The 12,838-nt window shown below is 41.1% G+C and overlaps 1 protein-coding gene across 1 annotated transcript in view; it reads right to left on the minus strand.

Annotated features, from left to right (window-relative positions):
- SLIT2 (slit guidance ligand 2) overlaps positions 1-12,838 on the minus strand; it is a 749,523-nt gene that overhangs the window by 97,943 nt on the left and 638,742 nt on the right. The window contains 3 exon segments of the mRNA XM_029590345.1: positions 486-583; positions 677-801; positions 6,746-6,909. Coding sequence (XP_029446205.1) covers positions 486-583; positions 677-801; positions 6,746-6,909 — 387 coding nt within the window.

Below are 12,838 nucleotides of genomic sequence, written 5' to 3' on the forward strand. Positions count from 1 at the left end.
GGAGGGCAGCCCTGATATTTGTGCTGTCAGGAGCCTACATCTCCTCAAGAGGCCCAAAAGGGCCCAGGATATATGCACAAAGCAAGACTAATGGTACTGTACGTGCACATTAGCCTGTTTGTAAAGCTCACTGTCTGCTTTAAGATATGAGACAAACTGGAATGCTCTGATGCTTTCAGCCAGGGAAGTGCATACAGAATTTCAAACGTAACTCCATATTGCAGTTACTTAGAAACTACAAGAATGGTGCTTTGCTAATAAAATGCAAAAGGAATATGCAAAAATCCTAACATTCTTTTCTTTTGTAAGCAACTTTCAGCAATGTAGATGTAAGCACTGTCACATTGGTCTTTAATCTTTCAATGTACATCTACCGTCAGCTCCATCTCATTCTATATCAAGGATGCAGAGCTCTTTGGCTATTTAAGTCAACAGTTTTATGTTACTACTGCATTTATAATACATTAATGGTCAAAAATGCATACCAAAATCCATCTTTCTCGCCTTCCTTTAAATGACAAGTTCCACCATGTTTGCAAGGGTTACTAATACAGGCATGAATTGGGATATCACAATCCTGGCCCTGTTGATATACAAACAGAATAAGGAAATGCATGGAATCCAACATTTCTTGCAATGTAACATTAAAACAAAAGACATTGCGCCCTACACATACCTTAAAACCATATGGACATGTACACCTGTAGAAGTCAACTGGATCATTGTTACAAGTCCCATCATTTTTACATGGGTTGGACAAACAGGGGTTACACTTGGCAAGAATGTTTACATCCACAGGACCTAGAAGTGCAATATGAAAGTCAAATGCAAATGAGATTTCATGTTGTATTCTACAATTAATTTATTTTCAGAGATGACCTTGCTCTTATTGATATATGATATTAATTTCTTAAAACATTTTGGAAGTATTATCAAACAATAAATGCTTAAAAGTAAATGTGAACATACATACATTTATGAGGCATTTCAGCCATTTACAACTAAATTGTGTACAAATTTTCAATTACTATCCCAAAGCACTTTGCTTTGATCACAGTTTGACTTAATGCACAAAACCTGTTAAACAAGTTTCAACATCTAACATCAAAACAGCTGTTAAAAATATCAAACCATCTGTGATTTTCCTCATGTAGAATCAATGTAAACACCAACACTATTCATAGCTCAAAGTAAGTTAACAAAATGCTATCATACAAAAGGATGCAAATGCTGTTTACTTAATCGTTTCTACTGATAAAATATTCTTCCATTTGAATCTCTGAAACCAGTTGTCTCACAAATAAATACTATATACCAGTGGTCCCCAACCCTGTCCTGGGGGTCCACCAGCCAATCGGGTTTTCAGGATATCCACAATGAATATGCATGAGAGACAAGTTGCATGTTATGGAGGCAGTGCATGCAAATTTTCTCTCATGTATATTCATTGTGGATATCCTGAAAACATGACTGGCTGGTGGGCCCCCAGGACAGGGCTGGGGACCACTGGTATATACTACTAGAAAGTTGTGAGCATTGGCCTTTTATTCACATGTGGAACAAATAGTTTTGTAGGTATGATTACCTGTAGATATGTTATTTTAAAATTTCTGCCCTACGTAACAGCATCTATAGTTAAAGTTTCTAAATATATAGTGCATTGTATATAAACACATTTTTACAGGGGTGTAAGCATGGTTGTGGGTGCATTGGTCTTTGATAGCTCAAGGCACAAGGCCTCATTCAGGGATCTACACCTGCAACAGAAGTGGTGGTGGTGCCCTTAGGGCAGGTCTGGCCTCATGTGTGACTAGCCCCAAAGTAGTGCTATATGCTTGAGTGAGTCACAATGCTATTTCCATCCAAGAGTGTTTTGTAAGAACATGTACTAGATTTAGGGCTTGATTTCTCCCCTTTGTGCACCCTTTCGTGCAACCCTTGTGCTTCTAAAAAAAAAAAAAAAAAATCTTTTATATTTTTCTGTAATTTAACCTTTATTCCAATTCTTTACCTTTTCTTTTTGCTTGTTAACAATTTTAATTAGAAATGCTCATTGTATTAGACTATGGAAATGTATTTCCTGCTATTCTGTTTAATGTAAACCGGTATGATTTACATTGGATGTAAGAATGTCGGTATATAAAAATTAAAAATAAATAAGAGTGTTTTGTAAGAACATGTACTAGATTTAGGGCTTGATTTACTAAGCTTTTTCCCCCCCCATAGACACAGGAGAGAAGCCTTAGTAAATCAGACCCTTACAATATAAAGTATAGTAGTCTAATCTGCATCACTGAGCATGCCCTAACAGATCCTTACAAGGACATTACCGTAGGAGCTTTTGAACATAATCTTATCTGGAAACATTAGACAGTGTCAGAAAACATTATTTACTGCCAATGTTGCTGAAATAAGGCATGGATCATTTACTAGGTTTTGTATATCATGAACTTTATCCTTCTAAATAAGTCCTGTTAAAACTAATTGAGTTCTCAATGACAGAAAAATGTCTGAAGGTGGCAGGTTGACAAACCCCTTATCACCAAACTATTCTCTAGAACCAGCTTGCCTTTCTAATCTGCTTCTACTACTAGACAAACACAGCTGACATTGTTATCATCCAAAATGAAATGTTAACATTGGGCAGTTGTATACTGTGCAGTTCTGGCCCTTAAAAAACAGAATTATTCAGTATTATTTAGTTGTGTATGGTAATGTTGAACTTGACATGGCAGCATGACAAAAAGTACAACATCAGAAAACTATAGCCAGTACCTGAGCCATCCAAGGGCTGAGAGAGCTCCCCCAAAGGGGAAGGACATCCAAATTGGATATTCAGGAAGGCACATATATGAACACAGAAACAAACTAGCTTAATTGATGAAGTCCAAATATGTTCATAGGACAGATGGCATAACTCAAATATTTTAACTAGGGTTTTAACTACCTCAGAATTAAATCCTATAAAAGCTTCCAAGATGAGAACGAGAGTTAGGCCCAACATAGGGTTGCCAACTTTTCCATAGACTAGGACTGGACACTTGAGGACCAGGGGTGGGTGGGAACGGTACCCCCTCATTTGCATAAATTTTAGATCCTGCCAGTAAACTGCCTAAACAGTGTATCTATGTATTTGCAGAACCACTGAGAGCTGAGGGCTGAGCTGTGCATCACCTCCTCTCCCTATGCTGTCCAATCACAGCATGGGAAAGGAAGCAGGGATACAGCACAGCTCTTCTCCGAAAGGCTCCGACCTGTCTTTCTCTTCATCTAAGAGGCTGTGGGGGAAAAAGAAGGATCCACTTGCAAAACAGGACATTTAGCGTCCGTCAGTACTTCTGACTGGACACTGTACAGAAGGCCTGAAAACCAGGCTGTCCGGTCCAAAACTGGTCAGTTGGCAACCCTAGCCCAAGAACTAAAGGTGACTGCAATTCTATCTTTCTTGAAGGTTGTAAAGGGAAAGTACTAGAGATGTGGTTCGTTTTTCGCCCGAATTAGGAAATTCAACGAAATTTCCTAATTTGTTGTGGTTTCGGAGGCCCCAAAACCCGAAAAGAATTTTCCCCGAATTTCGGGGAAATTTCGTTTTTCGGGTTTGCATGGGGAGAGGGACACTTTTTTTTTTTTTTTTTTTAATTAAAACCCACCCCAAACATGTAAATAAACTATAATACAACACCCCCCCCTGATCCCGATCCCGATCCCTCCCCAAGACTTACGAAGTACATCCCTGGTGGTCCAGCGGGGTCCCGGGTTCCATTTGCCCTCCGTGCTCGTGCTACTGCAAGCCGTGCTCTTTAAAATGGTGCCGAATAGCCTCTGAACTACCATGTCACAGGGGCTACCGGCGCCATTGGTCAGCCCCTGTCACATGGCCATCGGCGCCATCTTGTGCTCCTGTCATGTGACTGGAGCTGACCAATGGCGCTGAAAGCCTCTGTGACATAGTATGGGCAAAGGCTATCGGCGCCATTTTGATTACTGGCAGCCGACAACGAAATCGCTCCCGGACCCCCGCTGGACCCCCAGGGATTATTGGCAAGCCTTGGGGGGGTCAGGAGGGGGCTCTTGACCTCTCCAAGGCTTGCCAATAATCCCTGGGGGTCCAGCGGGGGTCCGAAAGCCTTGGCCAGGGGTGTGGCACAAAACCATGACTACCCAATCATAATGCTAAGACCACCACAGTCACTAGAACTTTACTACCAAAAAATGCAAGGCAGAAAGAACGGAATATCTCCAAAGTCAGCTCAAATCTTTTTGCAGCATGAGGAAAAGTACTGTGGGGAAGTATCAGCTATTTTGCCAATTGCACAGCAAAACTGAAGCTAACGAGAATAGGAAACAAATAATTAACGTTCTCTTGTGCAAAGAACAAGAATAGAATCCATATTTTTTTTTTTGGGGGGGGAGGTGTCATCATACTCAGGTTTTGGCTGCATAACTAGAATGTGTCTAATATTCTGATTCAGAGACAATTAGATACAGGAAAGACACCAGCAAACAGCATTTGGCAATCTATCACTCAGGGTGCTAGCACAAGCTCCAATGTACTATTACGTACTGAGATTGTTTAAATATGAAAGGGAGTGTATGTGGATTTTTTTTTATATAGGGGGCCCCCAACTATTTTTGGACATGTTCGGTAGGTTAAGGTGAAAATAAATAATGAACGTAATTTTCAGCATATCTGGAAAACACTGCTGAATTGCTGTTATCTTTTGGAGAAAAAACAGTGCTGTAATTTTTATAGATGCTACCCAGCAGTTTGAATTACACCATTTTTTTCCTTGGTTCTGTTCACAGTAAAACCAGGGAGCAAAGATGTTAGTGCAAAAGAACCAAGTTCAGCTTTCATTCTTACCTATGGCTCTCAGTTGTGCTAAGTACAATGTTACTACGATTACCTCCCATCTTGCTCTATTTTCCTAAGGGGATCCAAACCATCACTGAAGCAACTGGCTAAATTCTGCACCCATTTGTGCTTTTACGTAATAAAAGGGCTCACTTTGCAAACCTCTGTGCTCGTGTGACTTGGGAGGACAGGCACTCTCCAAAAACTGTATAGAAGTGGCCGAGAAAAGTGCATACCTTGGCCAATTTCCTGTGCATTAGTTTTGCTCCCTACTGACGGCGGAGCCCATTGTTTTTGGCAGTCTTGCGCTGACTTCATGGCGTTACCATGATGCACCTTGTTCAAAGATTATCTGCTGGTGTGCCTGTGTCTGGCCAGTTTATTCCACATGTGAAGGTGCTTGACGGAGCTGTAATATATTCTTCGAAGGTTTTGTTGGTAGTATGCGCATCAACACTGTTTGACCTTGGAAATGGGCTTTTACAAAATTGCCCTATGTGCAGGTAAATTTGCATGCATAGGACCTGTATGCATGGAGGTTTACCCGCAGTGGGAAGAAGAGTTCTCTGGGATGGAGCTGGGGAGGAGTTTACACTTGTGTGCATAATTTTGAGTTTTCAAAAAGTATGCAAGTTTTTTTTTCCTTGGGAAAAAAACAAAACAAAACTGTGCACAAATTTAGCAGATGTAAATGTGTGGGGGTAGTTTTGGTGGGATAATTTTCAAAGGGTAAGTACATGCAGACTTTCTTTTTGAAAATTGGTGTAAAATTAACAGGCAACTGACTTTACATTTACGTGGGATGTTATAGTTTCCCACCCATAATATTCATACAAATCAGAACAATTCATAACAAGAAATATGAAACCAGCCACTAATCAGCATTCCAACTACAGTAGTCCTATCAACTCATGTCTGTTCTGATCCTATGCAATCTCCCTGGCATGCTGTGTTTTTTAGGGATTGTTTCTTCACAAGGCTGGGGCAGCCAACGCAGCAGCAACTGCTTCCTTCGGCCGCCAATAGTACAGCAGTTTTACTGACGCAGCTAGCGGCAGTCAAAGGAAGTTGGCACGGCAGCCAGCTCGGGGCCCCCATGTTCCACTTCAAGACTTAAAAAATAGTAATTATGAGCCTTAACCTTTCAACAGAAGGACAGGTTTGCGCTAGTTGCAGTGATTTCTAATCAGTCTGCAGCTAACTTGCTGACCCGAAGTGCAGAAAACAAGTTGCCTTGGAACCAAGGTCAGCAAAGAGGGATAATGTGCAGTACAGCTTTAGCCATAAAAACAAAGAGGCGGCAGACAGTAAACATGCATGTCTGAGGAAAGAGCTCAGAGGCGGGAGAAGGGAAAGTCTGAAGGGCTGGCTTTGACTGGACAATCTACTCGGAGCTCGCTTTACCTGGGATAAGAAAACCATAAGGGCATGGATGGTCAAAAGTCCAAAAGAAAGCTAGAAAAACCTACAAAAAGATGGTAACCAGAAGAGAGGGACCATTGTATAGAATAGAACAGTTTTCAGCAAAGGCCATCATAATAATGCGTTTTATTTGTAATCTGCATATAATGAAAAATATAACTAAGACATTTGGGATATAAAATCCTTAATGCACCAAGGTAGGAATTAAATTAAAAAAAAAACAGGACTAGGGAAACATATGGGTAATATGGAGCCACTGGCCACCCTCCTTCAAAAGAAATTCATCATATCTCAATAATTCATTAGCAGGAGCCACTCTTGTCATGGAATTTTCTTCTTCTGCTAAATTATTTCCATCCTACAGCTGTATCACGATAGAAATATCCTTACAAAGCTGCAAGCCACTATAGAATCTGGCTACATAATTCCAAATAGAGTCAGGTGACAAATGAAAGGAGGCAGCAATACCTTGGCAGGTGAATTTTTTGGAGGGTGTGGTGAGAAGCAGCTTTTCAGCCATTTCTCCGGGTCCGGCACATCGAGCAATACCTGGCTCTTTGTATTCTGATTTAACCCAGTCCGACAGCCACTGCATGTTGCAGTCACAGTAGAGAGGATTTGCCCCTATAGCACTGTAATAAAATAGGGTTTTGTTTTAAAAAAACAACAAAAAACAAAGAACAATTATTAGTAACATAATCAAGTATTTCATTTTGCAGATGGATAAAAGGAGCACGATCTGCAATCATGGCTATAATTCCCACCTCTAAATCTGGGTATTTACCCATGGGTGACATTTACTGAATTCCTGATAACACCAGCACGATGAACTAGGGGCAATAATGACAAAATCCATGAACAGGCCAAGGACTGTCATTGCCTCACTATTTACCAAGCATGTGTTATTGAGACTGGCAATTCTTATTGAACAGACCACCTAAGATCTATTACCAAAATCGGAGGCAAAATTATAACTGTGATCAGGGCAAATTATTATTTTTTTTTACCTACCAGCATTTTATTTGGCCTCCAAAAAGAAAATCTTCATCATTTTTCAAATACTTAAATGTTTTGGATCTGTCAGTTTCCTCCTACTCTTTTGAATTTCCAGCTCAATTGGAAGCAGGGCTCAGATGATGCGTCCTTCACAAGTTTCCCGGGAACACCCCCTCCCCCAATTTTATATTTATTTTACACACACGAGTTTATATTCTGCAGCCTCCGACCAGCTGTTCGGCACAGATTACACTGCTCACATTCATAACATGCAAAAAACTATAAAAACACAAATGATATACTTAAAAAACAAATAGATTCCAGATTACAACACTGAATAAAATTTAAAATAGTACTTTAATAACCTAAAAACTAAATCAATGAGCTGCACTTACCAGTCCTGCTGAAATGCCACAACAAAATATAATTTCATTTTTTTTCTAAATATTTTCAGATCTGCTTCATCCCTGAGTTCAACTGGTAGGGCATTCCATAATACTGGAGCCGCAAAACAGCAAGCTCACTGACGCATCTTCTCAAACCCATACTTCTGTATGTCAGAAAGTTTCAATAACTTATGTCCTGAAGACCTCAGAATTCTGCCGTTATCTTGATTAGTAAGCAACTGGGCCAAATTACACACAGGGCCTCGTTTTCTAAAATATCGCAGGCCTGCGGTACTTTAGAAAAATGCGGTAATGAGGCGGGGGGCGGTCCTGCCGGCATCGCGCCCAATAACTACACCATAGAAGGCCTAGTTATTGGGTGCAAAAAAGGCAGCGAAAAGGCTCCTTACCTTTTCACTGTCCACGCAGAGTCGGCCCCGGCGATGCCCCGACTCCTCCTCTTCTGGGGCAGACTCCGCCCCGATGTAGGTAGCGCAGGCGTGCGCCACCTTCGTTAGTATCGCAGGCATATGCTGTTAGCGCAAGCCTGCGATAGCCTTAGAAAATAAGGCCCATAGTGTCCATATACAAAAGTTTGCTGTTAATAACTACAATCAAAGGGGTAGATTTTTAAATGGACGCGCAATTTTATAACATTCACGCGCATGTTATAAAATCTGGGCCGGCGCGCGCATTGGGGGGTGGGGGGGTGGAATACCACAAAATTTGCAGGGCAACGCATCGTGAATTTCTCCAGTTCCCTACCCCCCCTTTCCATACTCCCTCTCTCTTCCCCTGTCCTCGCCGACCCCTGAATACCACCTATCTTTTTTTTTCTCTCTTTCTTTCAGAACTTACGCCAGCGTAAACGAGGGTTATGCGCACGGCGGGGCCCCTTCTAAAATGCGTGCCACGCGCGTAGCCTCCTCATTTTATGTACGCGGGTGATTTAAAATTTGCCCGATAAACTGCACCCTCCACTTAACAGAAGCCACCTTTTAGAGGCTGCTTTTAAATCTTAAGCCTGATTGTCCTCCTTCAGTCTCATTAACGAACTAATTTTAGTCATTGTCTTACTATATGAAACCCCCGAAGTCACTTGTCCTATGTGTTTGCCTTGATTAGATTGTAAGCTCTATGGAGCAGGGACTGTCTCATATGTGTTGTTTGTACAGCGCTGCGTATCTGAAGTAGTGTTATAGAAAAGTTAAGTAGTAATAGTAGCAGCCGCCAGTGGAGCTCACAATTTTGGTGTAAAATGCTTCCAGATTGCTAAGCCAGTAAGCAGCCTTACTGCCGCATTCTGCAACAGAAGAGCACAAATCAAGTTTTCGGCAAACCTATATACAACCTGTTATAGTAGTCGAAATAACTAATGAGATGTGGCTGTAACATTGATATCAAATAAAATTTCAATTTCTCACTAATTTTAATGGTAAAATAACTATTTTACAAACATCCTTAATTTGAGCCTTCAAAGAAACTAGAATCAAATATAACCACCCAGATTCCTAGAAAATGTAATAGGCTACATTCTATCTCCTAACATTTCCTGAATTACAATTCCCATAGGCTTATTTTTCCCTACCCCTAGTAACAGTTTTTGAAATGTTCAACAAAAGCTTATTTTCTGACATCCACCCACTAATAATCTTAAAACAATCCTGAGGTATCTGTTCTGGTAATGTACTGTTCTGAGTACTTGGAAAAAAAAAACCTGAAAATCATTTGCATAGAGCAGAGGTTCCCCGGTCAGTTGGGTTTTCAGGATATTCACAATGAATATGCACGAGATAAAATTTGAATGCTATGGAGGCTGTGCATGAACATTTATCTCGTGCATATTCATTGGGATAGATTTTCAAAGGGTTACGCGCGTACCCTTTAAAACCTCCCCTGCAGGCGCCAAGCCTATTTTGCATAGGCTCTGCCGTGCGCGCAAGCCCCAGGACGCGCGTATGTCCCGGGGCTTTGAAAAAGGGGCGGTAAGGGGGCAGGGCTGGGGCGGCAGTCTGGGGGTGGTCCCGAGTCCTCCGGCACAGCGGCTGTGCCGGGGGACGGCGAGCTGGCAGCTGGCCGGCGCGGGCAGGCGAAAGGAAAGTTCCCTCCGAGGTTGTTCTGATTTCAGCCTCAGAGCCACCTCAGAGGGAACGGGGAAAGCCATCGGGCTCCCCCTAGGGCTCGGCACATGCAAATGCACCCCCTTGCGTGCGCCGACCCCGGCTTTTATAACGTGCGCGCAGCAGCGCGCAGACGTTATAAAAATCGGGTGTATATTTGTGCGCGCCGGCTAGTGCGCACAAATGTACCCCCACGAGCGCTCGTCTAAAAATCTGCCCCATTGCAAATATCCTGAAAACCCAACTGGTTAGACAGGTCTGGGAACTACTGGCATAGAGAAAACCGATCACTCCTAAAGCAGCCAATAATTTCCCCAATGATTGCATGTAGAGATTAAAAAGGGGTGACAAAGCCAACCCTGTGGACCACCAGAGGTTGCCATCTTCCAGGAAAAACTCCTGTCCCTATATGTACCTGCTGTTTTTGATGCATTAAGAATGAGGTAAACCATGCTAGTACAGTCCCCGCAATTCCATAAGATTGTAAGCAGTCAATTCAAATCTCAAAATTCTATCAAATATTACGGTTACATCCAGCTGTATTGATAGACCTGACTCTCCTCTATCCATTCTACAATGTAAAACATCTAACAATGATATCAATGTCTCAGTCCCATGCAACTGCCTAAACCTGTATTGCAGAGCATCCTAAATGCTTTTTTAAACTCCTCCGGTTGACTTAATACATATTTTCCAAAACTTTCCCTAAAGATGGAAGATTTGAAATTGGCCAGTAATGAGACACAAAATCTACAGGTAGTGCAACAGTCTTTTGTATTGGTCTAACTTGCCGTTTTCAATACTTCTGCCACTACCCCCTCTTTCAATGATCTATTAATTATATGAAAAAAAATATATTTATTGATTATTATTATATAAGTTTATATAAAGCTCAGTCACCGCATTATCTTATTTGAATAGACAAGTTTGTATAATATGGAATGTAAAACATTGTGTATGTTTGTATTATATTGTCTATCGAATTTCCTGTTTATGCACTGAAATGTGAATATTGTGTTTCTTTTCTTTTGAAAAAAATCCAATAAAGATTAAATTATATATTAAAAAAAAAAAATATATATATATATATATATATGTATATCCATAACTAATACCATTTAAACTCTTCACTATAGAAAATAGGCAAGGATCCAATTAAGAATATGCTGATTTCAACTGAGCTACAACTGACTGCACTTCCTACAAATTAACCTGTCTCAACTCTTTCTGTATCCTTTACAAGAATACCAACTTTCTGTCTAGAACTCTTACTCAGACATGCCTAAAGTTTAGCAACCTTTTCCTCAAAATAGTTAGCAAGAGCCTTACAATCTACTGAGGTAGCACTTTCTGCTTTCGGTTTAACCACCAAATCTCCTATGGTGGGTTAAAAGGCCTGCTAAGCGTCACTTAATATAATCCTGTTTTACTTACACTTTGACCTATATGCTATCAATGCATTCACAAACTTATCTTTACCATCGTAATTCTTACTCTAGTATCTCTCCTATTCTCTTAGGGTCTGATTTTAAAAAGCATTTACATGCGTAAAACTGGGTTTTACGCATGTAAATGCACTTTACTCGAGTAAGTGGGCTTTTGAAAATTGCTACAATATATGCCATTGAATTGTCCATAGGATTTACTCGCATAAGTGCACTTTACATGAGTAAATGGCTTTTGAAAATTGCTACAATAGTAGTTACATTTATGCACGTAACTCCTTTGAAAATTACCCCCTTAGGACCTGTCTTTCTTCACACATATCTTGATTAGACCAGGGTACTTGCCTTTGACCAATCCTACAAGTTACACCATAAACTAGGTAAATCTTATAGATATGTGCTAAAGATGAGTTCCATACAGAGACTGCTTCTTCGGAAGTCATTTTATGCAAATCTTTGGTAATATCCCAGGGAATGGCAAAAACTGTCTACCCGAGCAAGGCCTCACTAATCTTTACTACCATAAATTCCTAATTTCTTACTTCACATACACACTACCAAAAACAGGATCAGTCCAGGCAGTGCAGCTGCAAGGATGTTCAGCTGCCCTAGGCAGTGATGTCACTCTACCACGTGATCTCTCTCTCTCTCCGCAATTTTGTCAATCTTTCAAAAATAGTGCCCTCACATCAATGAATATGCGGCCGCCTAGTCCACCTAATGCCTCCCGCTGGCCCTCACTTCTCATACTCTGGGAAAATAATAGGACAGAAGCTGTCATAGTTAACAGTTCCTTTGCCAGCAGTGATTCTTCAGTCTACATGATTATTAAAATCCCCCTATGATTATCAAATTCTCACATCCAAAATGCAAAATCACTAAGATCCTGCTAACTGGGTAACAATCTCATGTCCCTCCCGGAAGATGGTACCTAAGCAAACCCTCTGTTCCCTAGTTCTCACAATAGCAGCCTCTGTTGGTGGCACAATTTTAGTGGTTCCCAACCCTGTCCTGGGGACCCCCAGTCAGTCGGGTTTTCAGGATATTCACAATGAATATACATGAGAGAAAATTTACATGCACTGCCTCCATAACATGCAAATTTTCTCTCATGTATATTCATTGTGGATATCCTGAAAAGCCGACTGGCTGGGAGGTCCCCAGGACAGGGTTGGGAGCCACTGCTCTATTTCAAAAGCAATTTGTCTTATTTGAATTGATTTCTGATAAATCATCCACACCCCTCCTCCCCTTGCTTCTGGGTGTGCTCTTTCCACATATCTATAACCATCTGGGAATAGATGATTTAACATTGTATCATAAGCTCTACGCTAGGATCAATAACAATATAGCCAACTTATACTGAGCTATTAAATCTAACAAATTCTCCCTCTCAGACCTGGCACTCAAATAACCCCACTTTTAACATCTCCTCCCTTTTAGAAATATGGACTTCTAACTCCCCCCCCCCCCCCCCCCCAAGTACACCTTACATCAACTGATGCCAATTACTCATCAAAAGCCTTACCTGTTGCCTCAGCCCCTGATTACACCCCTGGCCCATAATCACTGGAATACCAGCAGAAGAGGAATTACTTAACGTTTCCCCCAAAT

The sequence above is a fragment of the Rhinatrema bivittatum genome, chromosome 1, assembly GCF_901001135.1.
Source record: "Rhinatrema bivittatum chromosome 1, aRhiBiv1.1, whole genome shotgun sequence".
Taxonomy (NCBI): Eukaryota; Metazoa; Chordata; class Amphibia; order Gymnophiona; family Rhinatrematidae; genus Rhinatrema; species Rhinatrema bivittatum.